At 46.4% G+C, this 18126-nt stretch overlaps 1 protein-coding gene across 2 annotated transcripts in view; it reads right to left on the bottom strand.

The window, feature by feature from the left end:
- URB1 (URB1 ribosome biogenesis homolog) overlaps positions 1–18126 on the bottom strand; it is a gene marked incomplete at both ends in the record, with an annotated part of 75799 nt that overhangs the window by 56873 nt on the left and 800 nt on the right. For both annotated transcript variants that reach the window (XM_080696915.1, XM_080696916.1), the window contains 7 exons: positions 621–745; positions 2284–2418; positions 4394–4479; positions 6984–7080; positions 11766–11898; positions 12920–13071; positions 13778–13917. In XM_080696915.1, coding sequence (XP_080553041.1) covers positions 621–745; positions 2284–2418; positions 4394–4479; positions 6984–7080; positions 11766–11898; positions 12920–13071; positions 13778–13917 — 868 coding nt within the window. The remainder of the gene's footprint in view (positions 1–620; positions 746–2283; positions 2419–4393; positions 4480–6983; positions 7081–11765; positions 11899–12919; positions 13072–13777; positions 13918–18126) is intronic.

The following is an 18126-nucleotide window of genomic DNA, read 5'->3' as shown; positions in this document are numbered from 1 at the left end:
AGCCAAGGCCATGGGACTGCAGCGCTTCCCACCCTGAGGCCCTTTAAGAAGATACCGTTTCAAATCTGCTTGACTCTGGGAGTCAAAACAAGCACAAGGACCCTAGAACTTGCTGCTTTTTCGTGCTATGTTGATGGCTTCCAGGGTGCTCAGCATCTTGTATTCCCGTATAAACCGAGTGAAATTATGATGCTATATGACAGCTATACATATGTAACTATGTTCCTGCTCTGCAAAACTAGGGTGACAATGGTACCCTCCTCGGGACCTCTGTGAGACTCAAGTCAGGGCTCCCCTCCTAGGAAAGAAGACTTAAGGACTCATTCTCAGATCCAGGTGACCACCACTACCATCTTTAAATAAACATATGCAGTAGCTCCCTAGGTGAAACGCCCCATTAGGTGCCTAAATGTATTGCTACCCTGAGATCTCTGCCCTGAAGGGATATAATGAACTTTCTGAGCCTCTAGCTGCTCATTCCTAAAACGAGCTGGAGACTGTCCACAATTTCAGTTCTATCCTAGGGCACTTCCACTATTTACCAGCTTCCACTGGACAGTCGGTATGGGGCCACTTCTGAGGAACACCAAGCCAGGGCCCACCAGAGCGTTGTACTTTACCTGCCAAAGGTGCCCATAGACGCATCGTAAAAATTAATCCCGTGCTTGAGCGAGCAGCAGAGTTCCGTCAGGAAGTTATGAGTGAGCTCCCTCACCATGGCTTTCCCTGCTTCTTGTGCAGACACCTACGAGGATTTAAAATGACTCAATGATTCCCAAGCCCATGAACCTTGGTAACGGCTACGGAATAAAAACAGGGCAGTATCAGCCGGGCGTGGTGGCGCACACTTGTAATCCCCGCGCTTGGGAGGCGGAGACAGAAGGATTGCGCAGATTCGAAGCCAGCCACTCTAGCTTAGGAGACCGTGTTTCCAAATATAAAAAAAAAAAAAAAGTATAAAATAGGTCTGGGAGTGTAGCCCCAAGGTAGAAGGGTTTCCAGAAACCCATGTACCACCAAAAAAAAAAAAAAAAAAAAGACAGGGCAGTATCACCTACCCAATGACAACTCAGAAAAATATTCCAAGTTAGAGACACATTCCAGGAAACAAACCAAAAAAAAATAAATAAATAAAATCCATATACATCAACTAAAATAAAAGAATACTCTTAAAAGAAACAAGTTTTAACCTGTATTTTTTAAAAGCTTAAAAATGACTTAATTTGTCTTGAGTTTGAATAAAATTCACATTTGGGAGTGTTTTTATTAAGCCCAAAGGGCTTCCTGGTAAGGAGTGTATAAAAACATGTTCAAAACAAGAAGACACCGGCAAGTCACCAAGATAAAAGGAAGCAAACAGTAGGCCCTTGAGAGGTACATGATGATGGAGAACAGGAAACTGAGCCTTTGGTACACCGGCCACGCCCGTGTTCAGAAACACCCCAGGGAAAGTCAAGACAAAGTCAAATGCATGTTGGTCAAGGTTGAGAGCCTTAACCTAACGCTTATCACAAAATAAATTATCCACGTCAGTAGGCAAGGAACTTTGAGCCCCCTACACGGGATTCTGAAGTAAAAGAAACAAGCTTTGAAACTCCAAAAGCTAGATATGAATGAAAGGACGGAAGAAAGAAAAAAGGAGGCCACATGAGAAGAGAAAGAGAGGCAGGAGGAACCTATACATCTACTGGGCACAGCACTGCAGACAGGGTTAAGATGTCATCCAGCCAGAGGGAACAATGGTTTTCTCACTTAAAAATAAAAATAATATACTATTATGATAACTATCATCCAAAATAGTATATTATCATATACTATCATGACACTAGCACACCATCATGATATCACAAACAGTATACTATCATGATATCATGATATAAGATTTGAACAAAGCTCTCTTTTTTTTTTTTTTTTTTGCGGGTCTGGAGATGGAACCCAGGGGCATTCTACCTCTGAGCTACACCCTCTGCCCTATTTTTTTATTCTTTATTTTGAAACCGGGTCTCACTGAGTTGCAGAGGGCCTCACTAAGTAGCTGAGGCTGTCCGCAAACCACGATCCTCCGGTCTCAGCCTCCCGAATGCTGGGATGACAAGCGTGCGCCACCACACCTGGCTTGAACAAAGCTCTTAAAAAAATAAAATTTTAAAAATCACATTGCATCTCACAGAATTGATGTAATCATACAACCACAAGCCAAAGCCTGGTGAGGCATGAGATGCTTCAGTCTCCCAATGATGAGGACACACACAAGGAGGTTAACTGGGAGCCCAGTGACTGCACCTTGGTGTCCTTCAGGTCTTCTGGGGTCACATCCACAATCCCATTCCAGCTGTACAGAGCCGCTATGTGGTTCAGTAACTGCCCAGTAAAGAAACGAACCTTCTGGGTTTTTGTGATGCCTTTACTCTGAACTACCTGAAAATAGTAATAAAGCAAGTAAAAATCAAAGAACTCAATTGTTTTTAAAATACTGCTTGTCTTCTTGTCATTATAAAAATAATTCATGTTAATGGCAGAAAATTTGGTACAAAAATATAAAATATTGGTGAACTTTGGGCATTTCTTTATGAATTACATAAAGAGAAATGTAGAGTTCATTAATATTCCTGGGACACCCAGTTTCCATTTTGGTGTATTTCCCTTCAGCCCCCAGTCACCCACACTATTAGTTACCTATTTTTGCCCAAGATTATGTTTACATATAGTTTTGTGACTCCTTTAACTTATGTAATGTAAGCTTTCCATATCAATAAATATTCCTTTAGGACATTATTTTGGAGACCTAAATACCATCCTATGCTATTAGTAGACCATAATTCACTTAACCCTTTCACAGGTATTTATAGTCACATTGTTTCTATACTCTGGCTATTTATTCCCCATAAAAACATGATCAGTATCTGTGCAGAAATCTTTACTGTATCTCTGACTAGGGAGCTGGCTTTGGTTCCTACATAGGAATAGAATCTCTAGAGGTACAGCCCAGATACATACATTTCAAACCCCAGGCAGTTCTGATGTAACACCCCAGTTCACAGTAACTCTAAGCTGAGGTCCAAACGCAAGACTTAAGACATGGTGCTACAACTGCTCTCTTCCAGAGGTCTCCAGCACTTCTTCCAGGAAAGTACTGGGTTCAAACCATTTTTGCTAGCACTGAGCATCATTTTTTTTTTCAAGTCAATGATATTCTTTTTTTTTTTTTTAATGAATTCTATTTTAGCAAAGCAAAAAGAAAAAAAACAAAACAAACAAAAAAATCCCTGTATTTGTATCACTGCAGGTAAGCTGACATCCTGGGGTTGGGGGGGGGGGGGGGATATCTTGTACTTTCCCAGTTATAACAACCAAAAATGTCTCCAGAGTTCACCAAATGTCCCAGGAAAGGCCAACTCCACTCCCAGCCCCCGTTGAGAACCACTTCTTTAAATACTATGAAAGAGCCAGGTGTGGTGGCACACCCCAAGTATTCGGGAGACTGAGGCAGGAAGATCATGGTTCGAGGACAATCTCAGCTACTTAGTGAGGGCCTTTGCAACTCAGTGAGACCCTGTTTCAAAATAAAGAATAAAAAATAGGCTGGGGGGGTCACTTGGAAGTAGAACGCCCCTGGTTTCCATTCCCAGTACCACAAAATATAAAAAAATAAATACTATAAAAGAAAAACACTTTCATGCTCATTAGCCATTTTTGGGTGGACTTTGGGCAACTTTTCACATTGGGAGGGTCATAGTTTTTCTAATTGATCACTTAAGGTGTTGCTATACTAAAGACAGTGATTTTTATCAAGTTTTAAAATTTCAGTAAGATGTTTGCCAAAAGTAGAACATGTGACACAAATTGACACTTGGCCAGATGTGTAAATGAAGTCCTGGAATTCACAGCTGGCAATTTGTGTGTGTGTGTGTGGGGGGGGGGGGGGCTGGGGATGGAGCCCAGGGGCATTTGACCGCGGGCTATACCCCCTGCCCTATTTTTTATTCTTTATTTTGAAACAGGGTCTCTCTGAGTTGCAGAGGGCCTCACTAAGTAGCTGAGGCTGTCCACGAACTGTGATCCTCTGGTCCCAGCCTCCCGAATGCTGGGATTACAAGCGTGCGCCACCACGCCCAGCTATAGCTGGCAATTAGTAAACTGAGTTACTGTGAATTACTGAGCAACAGCCTCTTTCCCATCATAACAGAAGGATACCCTGGCCTGAACAGAAGCGACTGGTCAGCGACTCTCAACCTCCCAGCCCCGGGCTGCTCACCACCAACCCAAGCCTCTGCTTATGAAGCGGCTTTCCACTCAATCTGTATAACTTCTAGGAGCTTCCAGAGCCCTGCAGACCATTTCTTCCTTCACAAGGAGAAAACAAATGACAGAAATACCAATCACAAACACATACCTTTGTTTTCAGTGTAGATAACAAGATGTTGATGGTAGAAATCCTATCTTCCTTTATGCCTGAGCTAAAAATGCAAGGAATAAATTCTGAAAGTAAAAGTTCCAAAGTATTAAACTCAGAAGTATTTTAAAACTGAAGACAGATGAGAGGAGAGTGCTATTTAAACGGTATAACAAACAATACCATGTACTTCTCTAAAAAGTTTTATCTTTCTTAATTATACAAATTCATGTAGGAAAAACCAGTTTTGTGACATAAGAAATCAAGAACATCTAAAGGTAAAACAATGAAGGAACTTTTAAGATGGCCAGCAGTTCTTCAGTTTCATTTTACTCTGTCTTACACTAAGTAAAATGAACTCAATACTGATTGTTTGAAAGAAAACATATAGTATGGTAAGTCTTCTAAAATTTCTTTCTTCTAGACTTGCTCAGGGATGTTTAAAATGATGGTCACCATTTTACTGGCTGGCAGTAGAGTCTGGGGGAATTTTGTTTTGTTTTTGTTCTCTTCATACTTTTTTTTTTTTTTTTGGTGGTACTGGGGTTCCTGGAAGCCCTTCTACCCCCGGGCTACACTCCCAGACCTATTTTATACTTTTTTATACTTGGAAACAGGGTCTCTTAAGCCAGTGCGGCTGGCATTGAGCCTGCGTGATCCTCCTGTCTCTGCCTCCTAAGCGCGGGGATTACAAGCGTGCGCCACCACGCCCTGCTTCTATTCATACTTTTTGATCACCAGAGAAAGAGCCACCAAGCCAGAGGCTACGTGATCATTAACACACTTGTTACACAGGCAAGAGCATCAAAGCAATTAGAATTTTACCTTCACAATACGTGCTTAACAAGCACACATGTCTATAAAAGAAAATTCATTATGCTTAAAAAATATCCGGAAAACCAAAAGAATAAAATCAACCATAACCCACTACCCAAAAGTGAGCGCTGTTAACCTATGCGTTAACTGTTTGCGTTAATTGTTAGCCTTCTGGAGCATGCACACTGCTCGATTTAACTATTTGTGAAATGGGATCAGACTTTACAGCTTTATGGCTGATTCTAAAGAACCAATCATATATCACTGAAAAGCTAACGTCAGCAAACGTATTCTACAGCCTGTTCTGTAGCTGCATTCCACCGACGACTCGCACTAAATCTGCTCAATCTTGCTAGCGAATTCACTTTTAGGGAGTTCGCTTTTAAGCTAATATAAAAAATATCCCCCCTAACCAAATCCCTACCCTCATCCATATTTCCTTAGAATAAATGACTCCACACAGAATTGCTGGATCAAGCATCTTAAATGTTGGATGCACAAGGTCAAACTGCCCTGCAGAAACCCACCCCTTTGGCAGTGTCAATGTACCTGCTGTCCCTCGGGTGAGAGAACCCAGGGGAATTGCAGAGAAACTCCTAGCCCGGGCAGCAGAATATCCTGAACCTAGCTCTTGGCAATGGGCAAGGAAAAAATTGCCCGTGGCATCACGGAAATAGCGCATCTTCTTTGCCACAGCAATGGAGCCGCAGCACAGACTCACAACAACATACAGGCTGACCACCACCCAACCCTCACGTTCTGAGGAAGCCTGGGCCTCCCACCCTGGGGAGGCACTAAAGCACCTCAGTACTCCTCCAAGGTGGCTCTGAGAGCTCCACCTATGCCATGGGGGCATGCTTCCGGGAACTTACAAAGCAGCTGCTGTGTGCTAAGCTGGGTGCTCTCATTTACTATCTTCCCCAATCTGATAAAACACAAGTGGGCCGAATAATCTACGCTAAGCATTGCTCTAGGAACACAGCCACCAGAAGCTGGGATTCTCTGGAGCCCTCCTACTGACATCCTGGTAACATGGGGCAGAGCCACAAATCATTACACTTCATTCATTCATTTATTCATTGCAGTCCTAGGGATCAAATCCAGGGCTTTGCACAAACTAATAGGCATCACTCTACCACTGAGCTATATTCCCAGTCCCATAAGCTTTGTTTTTCAAAATGCGATTACTGCTGGGCGTGGTGGCACACACTTGTAATCCCAGCATTTGGGAGGCTGAGACTGGAGGATCGCAGTTTGTGGACAGCCTCAGCTACTTAGTGAGGCCCTCTGCAACACAGTGAGACCCGGTTTCAAAATAAAGAATAAAAAATAGGGCAGGGGTGTAGCTTGGAGGTCAAATAACCCTGGGTTCCATCCCCAGACCCGCAAAAAATAAATAAATAAAAACAATAATAATAATAATAATAATAATAATAATAATAATAATGTGATTACTAAGACATGCCAGGCAGCCAGGGCTACAAACCTGTGTGGAGCCAAATGCCATAAAGCCTTCTTGTTTGACTGTCCAGGTATACACCGACCTTTTGTTAGGACTTTGCTCAGCATTCCAGACAATCTAACAGGAAGGGCTGTGTTCACTGAGCAGCCATATCAAGATGGCAATGCCCAAAGCTTCGCCCCCACCTGTGTCCTTAGTGCCGGTGCACACGGCAGCTGCAAAGGCTGCAGACTACTGGGAGAAATGGCTTGCGGGAGGTCTTCCAGAACCACTGCAAGTGGGCTTTCCTAAAGGACAAAAGGGAAGACCTACCTTTCAGCTCCAGCACCTGTCCAATAGTGCTGTCATCACCAGCAATTAAGAAGGAGAGGGCGAACTGGATGTAGGCCAGCCGAACGTCAGGCACGCCCTGCAGGACAAAGGAGACCCTCATGTCACACGCACCTCACACGCAGGGCCAAAGGAGGCAAGAAGACAGGTATGAACATCCCTCCCGGCCTGGCGCCGCCACCTCCCAGGCCTGGCGCCGCCACCTCCCAGGCCTGTCCTGGGCATCAGGGAGGGACGTCTAAAGCCAGTGCTTGCTCTTCATGGAAAGCAAGGGTCTTTTTTCTTTGTTTCCCCCTCCTTAGTCTTCTCTACTTTTCCTTCTCTTTTGAACCCTATTCTCAGTAATTAAAAAAAATAAAAAGCAGTTCTAGCCCCCTGCCTGACTGTAACATTCATTTCTTTAGTTCATGGTCCACTCCAGGGCAGGACAAAAGACTAGCCCCTCCGAGATCCATACCCTCTGGCTTGCCAATGAAAATAGCCCTCCCATGTTTTTGAAAACCCAGAGATAACGGAAAGACCGGCGCCGCTTTTGATGAGAAGCCAATGTAGTGATGTCTGTTTTTTATTAGATATTATAAATAAGTTATGAGCTCACAGCAGAAAGCAAAGCACAGATGCTTCATGTTAGGAACCCAGCACGGGCTGCCCAGGACTGCAGCCAGCACCAGCGGGTCCACGTCAGCCACGGCCTGGGGCAGCGGGACCCAGAAGCCATGGCCAGCAGCCAGCACCTCTAGGGCAGTGGCCAGTCACTAGGGGCAGCGGCCCAGTTGTCCCTCCTACATCATCATCCCTGTCCTACGTCTAATGAAGCCGATGCACAGGGTCATACGGCGCCCTGGTCGGATATGCTGAAACTAGTATGTGTGCCTAACTTGGACACTTTCCCCCACTTCAGTGATTCTAAAGATACCTTGATTCACTGCCAAAAAATAAGTTAATATTACAAAGAATTATTGCCCTGAATGCTTGGATAAGGGAGTCACCTATGCCTTCTAGATGGTTCTGTCCCACTCAGTGGCAGCAGAGGTGGTAGCAGTTACAGCAACAACAGTGTTCACCAAGCACTTACTATGGCACTATGCCGAGAACTGAACCATCTGCTACTTCATCTATTCCTCCTGACAAGCTGAGGTACAAATGCTTAACATCCTCATTTGACATTAAGAGAAAACCGAGGCTTTAAAACCTCGCTCAAGGCCACACAGCTGCTAAGTAAGTGCCAGACAGGGAAAGTAAGAAATAACTGCACAGACATGCTGCTTTGTGGTCCAGGTACAAGAGTTAGTTCTCCCTTCTTCCCGGGTGCCCATGGCATTTGCATTTCACTGTGGTCACGGGGCAGGGGGCGTACTTGGCATCACGTGGGTCTCTGTGCAAGTATCTGGGTATCTGATCGATTCCTCCTTGTTTTCTCAGACGTATGGTTCTTCTGAGAAAAGAAAGGCTATGCGGTCCTGCTCTCCGACAGCTGGCCAAGGCCTTGCACATTATTTACTGAGTCTATCTCTGTGCACGTCACAGAGCACTTCAGCAAGCCCTTATGAGTACAAGGCTGATTCACACTGAGCACTGAACGATCCTCCCTGTTCTAGGGACCATCTGCGGGCCTCTGCACCATATGAAGTCTGGCTGCAATGATCCCAGGGTTGAGAACGCAGTACACTTCCTGAGGGTGGGAGCCACACTCCCGTGCCTGTACTCACCAATCTAATGTTCACAACTCCCATAAGGCTCGAGATGCCACAATCGCAGGCTCAGAGAGGATGCAAAACTAATAAATTGTCTCTGTCCTCAGGACGCTTAGAGTAACCACTGCTCCAAGGCTTCTAGAGGCCTCATTGTTCAAACAAACACATCTCCTAATCCAGGCACAGTTCAGTCACTATCCTGGTCTCCACATGCCTCTACTGTGAACAAATGCTTGGCAAAATGCTAAAACTTGCCTGGAGACATTAAATTTGGTTTTATCCCCCTCGGCTAGTGGAGGTCCCACTGATGTCACAGTAGTGGGAGACAGATCCCAGTTTCTGCCATCTAGATCTTTCTATCTCATTCTGCACAGCAGAGTTGGACAAGATCCTCCCGGGCTCCCTCCAGCAATACATTTGCGAATGAAAAGGAATCTGGTTGTCACCTGCTGGCTTCCATCTTGCACAACCCAGACAACCCCAAATTTCATTTTCCAATTCTGTGAAGGAGCTAGAGAGCTGAAATCCCCGTGACACAGCACCTGTCCACTCTGGACTGGCCGCACGGCTCCTGCGCAGCTACCTGGGCCTCCCTCTGTCTCACAGTCCTTCAGAGGCGCCCACCCCCACGGGAAGAGGGCCACGTGCTGCCCTCATCCTGCCCTGTGACCTCACAGGGTAGATATCCCAGGAAGAAAATGTTCCGGGCTCTTCAGGGCTTATTCTGAAAAGCACTGTCTAAAATAGAACAAAACATATTTGGAAAACTGTTCTTTGGCGCAGGATTTTAACAATGCTTTCCTTGGCTGGATGAATATATCCGTGATTCTTTTTCTGCAGGGGACTTTAGTAATTCTTCCCTGTCCAGATACACTCGGTAAAAAACAGAAATTGCTACCAGCATTTTCAATAACTAAATGACATGAAAAAGGATGGGAGAAATTCAAAGGTTCAAAAGATATTTAGAGACCTGAAAAACACATCAACCAAATATAAGATGTGAGCCTTGTTTGGATCCTGATTTGAACTACAAAGTATAAAGATATTTTTAAGACAGGAAAATCTTGAGACCAAAGGGGGTTTGGGAAGACAGTGAGAAATTATTAATGGTGATAGGCACAATAACGGTACTGTGGTTTTGTTTTGTCAAAGGTCTTTTTCTGTTGGAGTACGCACTAAAATATTCATGGCGCGCTATGATTCATGTCTGGGATTTGCTATATCAGCAGCCACCAGGCAAACTGAAAAGGTAAGTGGGCAGGGCGGCAAGAGGAGGAAGGTGGGTGGCGCTGGCTGAGGCTGGAGCACGCGTGCTGCTCTGCTGCTCCGCTTTTCAACATCCCTGACATTTCCTGGGTTTGAAAAAAAATGTTCACTGTCCCACAACATTCCTGTAGTATTTAGGATACTTGATATAGAACATTATACAAAAGTAAAAACACTTTCAACTGCACGTTAACTCCCATTTTACAGATCCCAGAGTAGTAAAGTAACCTGCCCTCGGCCCTGACAGGAAACGGTTGGCACAGTCCCAACTCAGGAAGGGAAGCCCAGGCTGCGCTTTCCTGCCTTGTCTCATCCTTGGGGGTGGCCTGGTCCTTAGGTCTTGTTTACTCAGATGGCTGGAAGGCTGAGGTCAAGAGAGATGGGGTACAGGGAGGGGTACCTGATGGATAATTACTGTGGCCAAGACCAAAGTGATATTCGCCCCACATTCTTTCTTTTAGAAATACACTTAAGCCGGGCGTGGTGGCGCACGCTTGTAATCCCGCGCTTGGGAGGCAGAGACAGGAGGATCGCGCTGGTTCGGAGCCAGCTTTGCTGGCTTAAGAGACCCTGTTTCCAAATAAAAAGTATAAAATAGGTCTGGGAGTGTAGCCCGGAGGTAGAAGGGCTTCCAGGAACCCCAGTACCACCAAAAAAAAAAAAAAAGAAAGAAAGAAAGAAAGAAAGAAAGAAAGAAAGAAAGAAAGAAAGAAAGAAAGAAAGAAAAAGAAATACACTTAAATGTCAGAAGCCATTACTCACTGGAATTTGTTGACATGTTAGTAAAGCGTATCTAAGAGACACTAAGAGATGGGCTTTCTTAAAGAATACTTGATTTGTAATTTCAGTAAAACCAGTTTATTATGATTAGCTCCTCAGTCAATTTCCTGACATGTAGAAACTTAATTCCTAGGAATACTGAGAGAACAGGCTAGCGCATGGTCACAGAAGTGAACGGTCCGGACATGGTTGACACCTGCCTGTCTGCCCGGGACCGCCGAGAGCTCCTGGCTGCACAGCACTGAGCACGGGAGAGCCGCCCGGCACCCGGCTAGCAGGAGGAGCAGTCTGACACCCGCAGCGGGCACACGCGCGGGGAGCTTGGGAGCCCCGGATGTGCCTTCTCCCAGGAGCCGCTCCAAACCCAAGGGACACTTCTAGAGCAACTGTTCCTGACAACTCTTGTGAAAACCAAGCATTCACACTGCCATCTCTCTGATACAACTCAGCCCCTACCCGTGACAAGATTAGAATTAGAAGGCACAAGTCACTTATTCAAGGGTCATAACAGCTTCTTGAGGACATCACTGGCCTATAGTTCCAAGGGCATTCTCCAAAGTGGATGGGGTGGGAGCAGACACTGGGAACCTCTACAAGCCTCAGCGCTCGGAGGTCATCTCCCTCACTCAGAAGCTCACAAGCTAAGTCATCCCCAGGGACCAGAGGCCCTGAGCCGCCCAGCCAGCCCCGCCCCTGAGGCACTGAGCCACCCAGTCAATCCCAGCCCAGAGGCGCTGAGCCACCCAGCCAATCCCACTCCTGAGACACTGAGCCACCCAGCCAACCCCACTCCCGAGACACTGAGCTACCCAGCCAACCCCAGCCCCAGCCAGTCCTGAAGCCTCTTCAGAAGGCCCAGCTGTTCAGGCACTGCCAGACAGCTGGCCCCATCAGCAGCAGACATGAGACCCACCCCCCTCACAGACAGAGGCAACAGCTGCTCAGGGACACCAAGGGGACCTAGGAAAGGAGAGCATATCCAGAAGGGAGACAAGCAGGAGGGACGCGACTCTTAGGTGCTCACCTTTGAGTCCTTCTTGGTCACCAGGGCATACAAGTTTTTTTTATTCAAATCAAAATGGCTGCAGACGTCCCTGGCAGCTTCAGGACCCTGGGTCACCACGGCGGCCATCAGGTTCAGGCAGGCGCGAGCCATCCTGCACAGAGACAGGAAACCAAGCCCAATGAGGAGGCCACTTCAGCAGGAAGCCTCATGCCACCTGATTGGGTGATGTGTACCCCAAACCAGAACAAAAGGAAGGAAACTTTTTTTTTCCTTTTTAAAACATAACAAAAGCCGGGCGTGGTGGCGCACGCTTGTAATCCCCACGCTTGGGAGGCTGGGACAGGAGGTTCTCACAGGTTCGAAGCCAGCATCAGCTACTCAGTGAGGCTCTGAGCAACTTAGTGAGACCCTGTTTCCAAATAAAATATAAAAAAAAAAGGTCTGGGAATATAACCTGGAGGTAGAAAGCCTCTGGGTTCCACCCCAGTACCACCAAAAAAAAAAAAAAATAAAAATAAATAAAACATAACAAAAACTTCAAAAGCTAAAAACTGAGACTAAGGAGGATCTAGATACAAAGAAAAAAATTATGCCTGGAGTAGACCACGGTGTGACTGAGAAGTTGGAGCTCTCGGTCCCTGTATTTGTGGCCAGAGGCCACTCCTTCATAGACATGTCTGCAGAAGTGAGCTCCTGGCCACCCTCCGGCACTGCAGTCACCTGGGATTCATGGCTCACCGGCACCTGCCACGTGCAAGGTGCGATTCTAGGAGCTGGGAAGCTGGCATCGTGTGCACGACAGGTAAGACCCTGCCCACTGCACCCTGCGCTCTAGGGGAGGAAGAGCGTCAACAGGTGGACGTAAGACAGTGGCATGCTACCGCACACAGGACGGTCATGAAGGCCCACTCAGGTGGCAAAGCACTGAAGCCAAAGATAGCCCAGGACTGTCTGGGAGCAGAGCTGGTGAAGAAGGCACAGGCTAGGTAAGGCATGACTGGGAGAAATGCATGATGGGAGAGGAGTGCTGTGAGCCACAGGGGAAGGAGGGGCAGAGAAGTCACAACAGCCTCAGAAACAGCTCAGGTCTCCTTCATGCTGGAAGGTAAAGGTCAATCACACCCACCCCCTGGGAGCGGGACAGAGACCAAACTCAGAGGCAGGCCGCGTACCTGTAGCCCGCGGCATACAGGGACTCACAGATGAGCTTCATGTGGCTGTTCATTAGCTTTTTCACGATGTTGGTGCCCACGACATGCAAATGTGAAAGATCACTTGCTGTCCGCAATAATATGGCCTCAAGAGCTTGAAATATTAAGAGCATCTGCAAAGAGAGCATTGCGACACTTGTGAATCCCCTCATCTCTTTTCCTACTGGACATAGAGGCCCCTCTTTTCTTTGTCAGAGCTACTTCCAGGCGTGAAACCTTCAACCTGCAGGGTTGGGCCTTCCCAGATCCTGAGCCAACGGCGCCAGAGGCAAGAAGGTGACAGTTTAGCGGGCTCATCTGTCAGGACCCAGGCTCTATGGGCTTTATTAATAGAAAAGAGCTTCCTTGCAATCACATGAAAAGTGAAAAGAGAAAGCTTTAGTAGTGATTGGGCCTCACTGCTTTGGGGACATTCAATTCTACGGCTTTTATAACAATAACCCTGAGAACTTCAAAATTTCCTAAATGTCCCAAATTCTCAGTGCCTCTGGAACCAAAGGACAAACATCAATTCCACACGTGTAACACAAGGCGTGTAGCTGTTTCCTTTATGTTAAAGCAAATCAGGTATGTGCTCATTAAGAACCTACGATCCTACCTTCTGACATTATTCAACAAGTATTAATAAGAAGTTAGTGCTTCCCACAAATGCCTTCAAAGGTCATAAAGGCAATAATGAATGTTCTCCTACAGCACAAAACAAAGCATCATTTTCTCTAGGACACTAGTAACGTTGGGGAAACTTGTATCACATTTCACCAACTTTAATGCCACAACATCAATTTCTTCTCTTCATGACGCCAGGTAGAAACAACATACTTCACTTTCAGGCCGCTTCTCTCCACCCAGGAGCTGGAAAATTTCCGCACATTCAACAGATATCTTTATGTACCCTTCCACGACGTCATAAAGGTCTTCCTGTGGTAGCTTCTTGGCAGCAGAGACAAATGCTTCCAGGGCTGAAATAGAGAGTTACGATCAAAGGTCAACAAGGACAATCTCCTCAGAAACAACTGCTGCCACCACCATGACCTACTTGCCCTGTTCTGTGACCCTCCCCAACCTACCTACGCCACCACAGCAGCCACTGTGAGTGTGATGGACTGAACTGTCTGCCCTCCAAATTCATATACCGAGGCCCTAACTCCTATAAGACTGTATTTGGAGATGGGCCCTTTCAGGAGATGATAAAGTTTAAATGTGGCCAAGGGGTTGAGGCCCTAATCACAGGACTGGTATCCGAGAGAAGAGGAAGGGACATCAGCACACAGAGCGCAGCCTGTGAAGAGAACGGGCCCGTGGGGCTCTACAAGTGGAATTGTCTGCAGTCCAGGAAGGGTTCGCCACACCCCAGCCATGCTGGTGCCTCCGTCTTGGGCTCGCAGCCTCCAGAACGTTAAGAAAATAAGTGTGTATTTTGTTATGGTAACACTAGCGGATGAATCCACGTGGATGTTAGGAACACATTCAATGTGATGAAGACAGAAATAAGCAGTGTACACCGCCAGAACTGGCAGGTATGCCTAGCCATAACTCACCTGGACCCTCAGCTTCCACTCCCTCAGCTACCAGAGGGGGCCACAATAGAAAGATTTATAACGTGGTAATGGGACATTACCGAGGGCTCCATGTCACACCAGCTAATTCTCATCACAACCTTCTACCCCAAGTACTAACTAGTATTTTTTTTTTCACTTTACAGATAAAGCTGAGGTCCTTGTCAAGGGTATTCAGCTAAAAATTGGTAGAACCTGGCCTCAAATCCAGGCAGTCTGGCTCCAGTCCACTCTCGCCCTTCGAAGGCTAGACAACTGCCACATGCTGGACAGAAACAACTGCGCTGCGTGAGAAGGCGGACAGACATGGTGTTCGTAGAGTGCCTAGCCTACGGCCAGGACCAGGGGCTGTGGCTAGCCGACCTCGGGGCTTCTCCAAGCATACTTCCCCATAAGGACAACCCCAAAAGTTTCTTCCCCAAAAACCTCCCCTCCCAATGGCCACTGATGCCATGCCATCTCCTCTAGTTAATCTGCCCAGCTCCCCCACCGTGTGCCTGCCTCCCACGGCTCTTCCTTCGGTGTCCAGATTCTATAGGACGGTCCTCTCTCGCTGCACCTTCAGGCCCCACATCTCTACACTGGAGCAGCAGAACATGGCACAGGGAGAGAAGCCATGTGAACACATCTTTATGGGGGCCTTAAGCTTTCGGGGAAGAAACTCATCTAATCTTATTTGTAAGAAAAGCAGGAAGAAACTAAATATTTCTATTAAAACACACTTGGTCATTGCCAATGAAATAAAATGTAAAATACCAATGGCCTTTTAAGAAATGCTCAAGTGTGGGGCAGCCTACCAGCCTCCCCATGGGGTTCCTCTATCTTGGCTTTGGGGCCACACGCAGCAGGATGAACCCTTCTTTCCCACACCAGTGACCATGACTGAGGCCTGTACCTCTGAGGGCCAAACTTCCTTCAACCTCTCCCTAGAGGTTACTATTTCATGATCATTCCATGTTCAGATGGATCTGTAGGTCCCCTTGAAGCATAGAAAAGGATGCGGTTCTGCAGGTGAGAGCCACTAGCTATGCAGAGCAGACCAACACGTCTTTCTTGCTGGACAACAGCTCTGTGTGTCTCTGGTTTGAGTCCTGATGCACACACACTCTGTACACATGTGGTTGGATTTAGGGACCCAGGAGCAGAACTTTACACTATGAAAATACCAGGTAAGAACCCAAACTCTGAGCCAGACACCTGGGCATGCCTCCGAGCTCAGCCATCTACTGCTAAGCGGGTCACTGAACTCTGAGCTCTGAATATCTTCCCTGTAAAATGAGAGCAAGAGTAGGACCTTCCTAATAGATCTGTATAAAGCACAAAGGGGCTAATTTATGTGTACAGCATCTAGTATCCCACTTGGCACAAACTAAACCCTCTAAAAGCAAAGGCTCCCGATGGTCCTCAGCAGCAGTAGGGGGCTGGTCGCATTTAGCCCTCCGCCACCATAGTCTTTTTGGTCCACACTTTATGCCTGGGTGCAGCACCTTGCCCAGCAGCCACCCTCCTTCCTTAAACATTTATGGAGCACCGAGGTTGCACAGGCGCTACCCTAGGCATCTGCAGGATGGCCTAGGTAACTGATAAGCAAGGGCCGTGGTGTTCTGACAGCGTGGCCGAGGATCATACGAGCTCAATCCTCGGGGCACCCTGGAGTCCAAGGTACGTATTGTATATAGGGGTGGGAAGTGCTGGTGGATTATACTTGCCATCTGAGTGCTCATCCCCATAGTCACCATCTACCAAGCACCTACCACATACATAGACATCACAGTGGGACCTGGGATGTGCTGGACAACAAACTGGAAATGGCTTCTACCCACATGGTATGTAGTAGCAGAGACCAACAATCATCCTATGAACACTTATGAAGTGTCAACCACAACAGACATGTATTACAAACTGTAGAGGGTGCTATGAAGCAAAAGTCAAGGGTGTAATGAAAGGTTATAGCCAGGGAACATGATTTAGCATTGAGGACTAGGCAGGTTTTCTCTAAAGAAGTTATGCTGAATCTGATGATTGTTAAGAATGAGTTGGGAGCAGGGCTGAGACAGTGTTCTAGGTCAAGCATGTGCGAACGCCCCAGGGCTAGAGGGTAGAGTGTGGCTGAAGCCAGGAGGTGGGCTAGTAGGTGGTTCAGCAGGGAAGGGGGCCAGCAATGAAGGCACAGAAATAGGCAGCTCTAGATGAATTAATGGCAATGATTTGGGACTTTTATCCTAAAGCAGAGGGACGTCACCAAGGATGTCCATGATCAGATTTGAAAATTTAAAGACCATCTGAGTGTTGCACGTAGAAGGATGATCTGTAGGGAAGCAAGACAGAAAAGAGAGACCAACCCTAGGCTGCTCTGGCCACAGTCCCAGTAGGGACTGACAGTGCCTGGACTAGAATAATGATGGAGACGGAGGAAAGCCACCAGATTCCAGGGTCACTCGGGAAAACCACCAAAGCCAGGCAATCAATGGAGGCACAAGGAGAGTTCAGGTAGGACTGTCCAAGTGATCAGAGATGGGAAACCCAGAAGCAAATGGGAATAGAGAGATCAAATGTTTAACTCTTAGTATACGCATATTTACAATATGGCCTTCTCTGCTACCACTGAGGTAAGGGGCAAAAACTTTCCAGGAACTAGCTCAAAGCAGACGCCTTCTGAGGCTGATACTGATACTGATCAACCGAGTGCCCTTTACCAACCTAACCCCCGAAGCTCTTTCCTCCTCCACAGTGTAGAGTACAACCAACAATCTTCCCTTGTACCTGCATGAAAATAAAACCTTCTAAACATCCATTTTTCAATTCTACTTCCCTCATCTTCCGGCAAGATTCTATCACAGGCAGTTGAGAGTATAGCAAGAAGGGGAAAAGATAGAATCCAAGGCAGAAACTAGATTGCAGCAAATCTAAAATCGCCTTACACAAAGGATTCACACTTTCACCCACTGACTTCAGCTTCGCTGTGTCTTTCATCTATTTTACTTAGAACCACAGCCCGTCAACCCAGACAACCAGGCTGATGGGTGCTCTCTGGAATGGGCCCTGAAATATGGATACAGTATCTTTTCCATAACCAAAACCCTTCTTTCTTCTGCCATTGAGGCTTCTGTCCCTGTCCCATTTTATAACCCCTTGAAAGCCACTTCCTTAGAGGAACCTTCTTCCATTTCCCATATTAGATCAAAGACACATTAGACACTGTCAGGCACCATGTATAGTTCCTTTGGAAGACATGTGCTTGGAACTATATGCATGTAATTGTATTACTTGCTTTTCCTGCATGACTCTAAGAACCACAATAGCAGTGCCTGTATCAGATTTTTATTTACTATTTTATCCAAAGATTCCCAAACTTACTTGGCTTCTAGCCCCCTTTTCAGGAAAAAAAATAACAAAAAACTTAACATCCCCTGGAAATCTACCTTTTTTAAGCACATAAACAGAAAAAATGCAGTGACAGATTTGTTATTTTATGTCTCTACATTTCCTTTCAGTTCCCCTCCCCGACCAAGGGGTATTAACTCATTTTGGGAATCTATGCTACCCTAATACATAATACCCCCTATTAAATACTGAATGAGTAAACGAGTGAAATGTATAATTCTGTGCCAA

Source organism: Muscardinus avellanarius, assembly GCF_963383645.1.
Source record: "Muscardinus avellanarius genome assembly, chromosome: 5".
Taxonomy (NCBI): Eukaryota; Metazoa; Chordata; class Mammalia; order Rodentia; family Gliridae; genus Muscardinus; species Muscardinus avellanarius.
The sequence above is the reverse complement of the archived record's forward strand: the minus strand, read 5'-3'. Positions and strand labels throughout refer to the sequence as shown.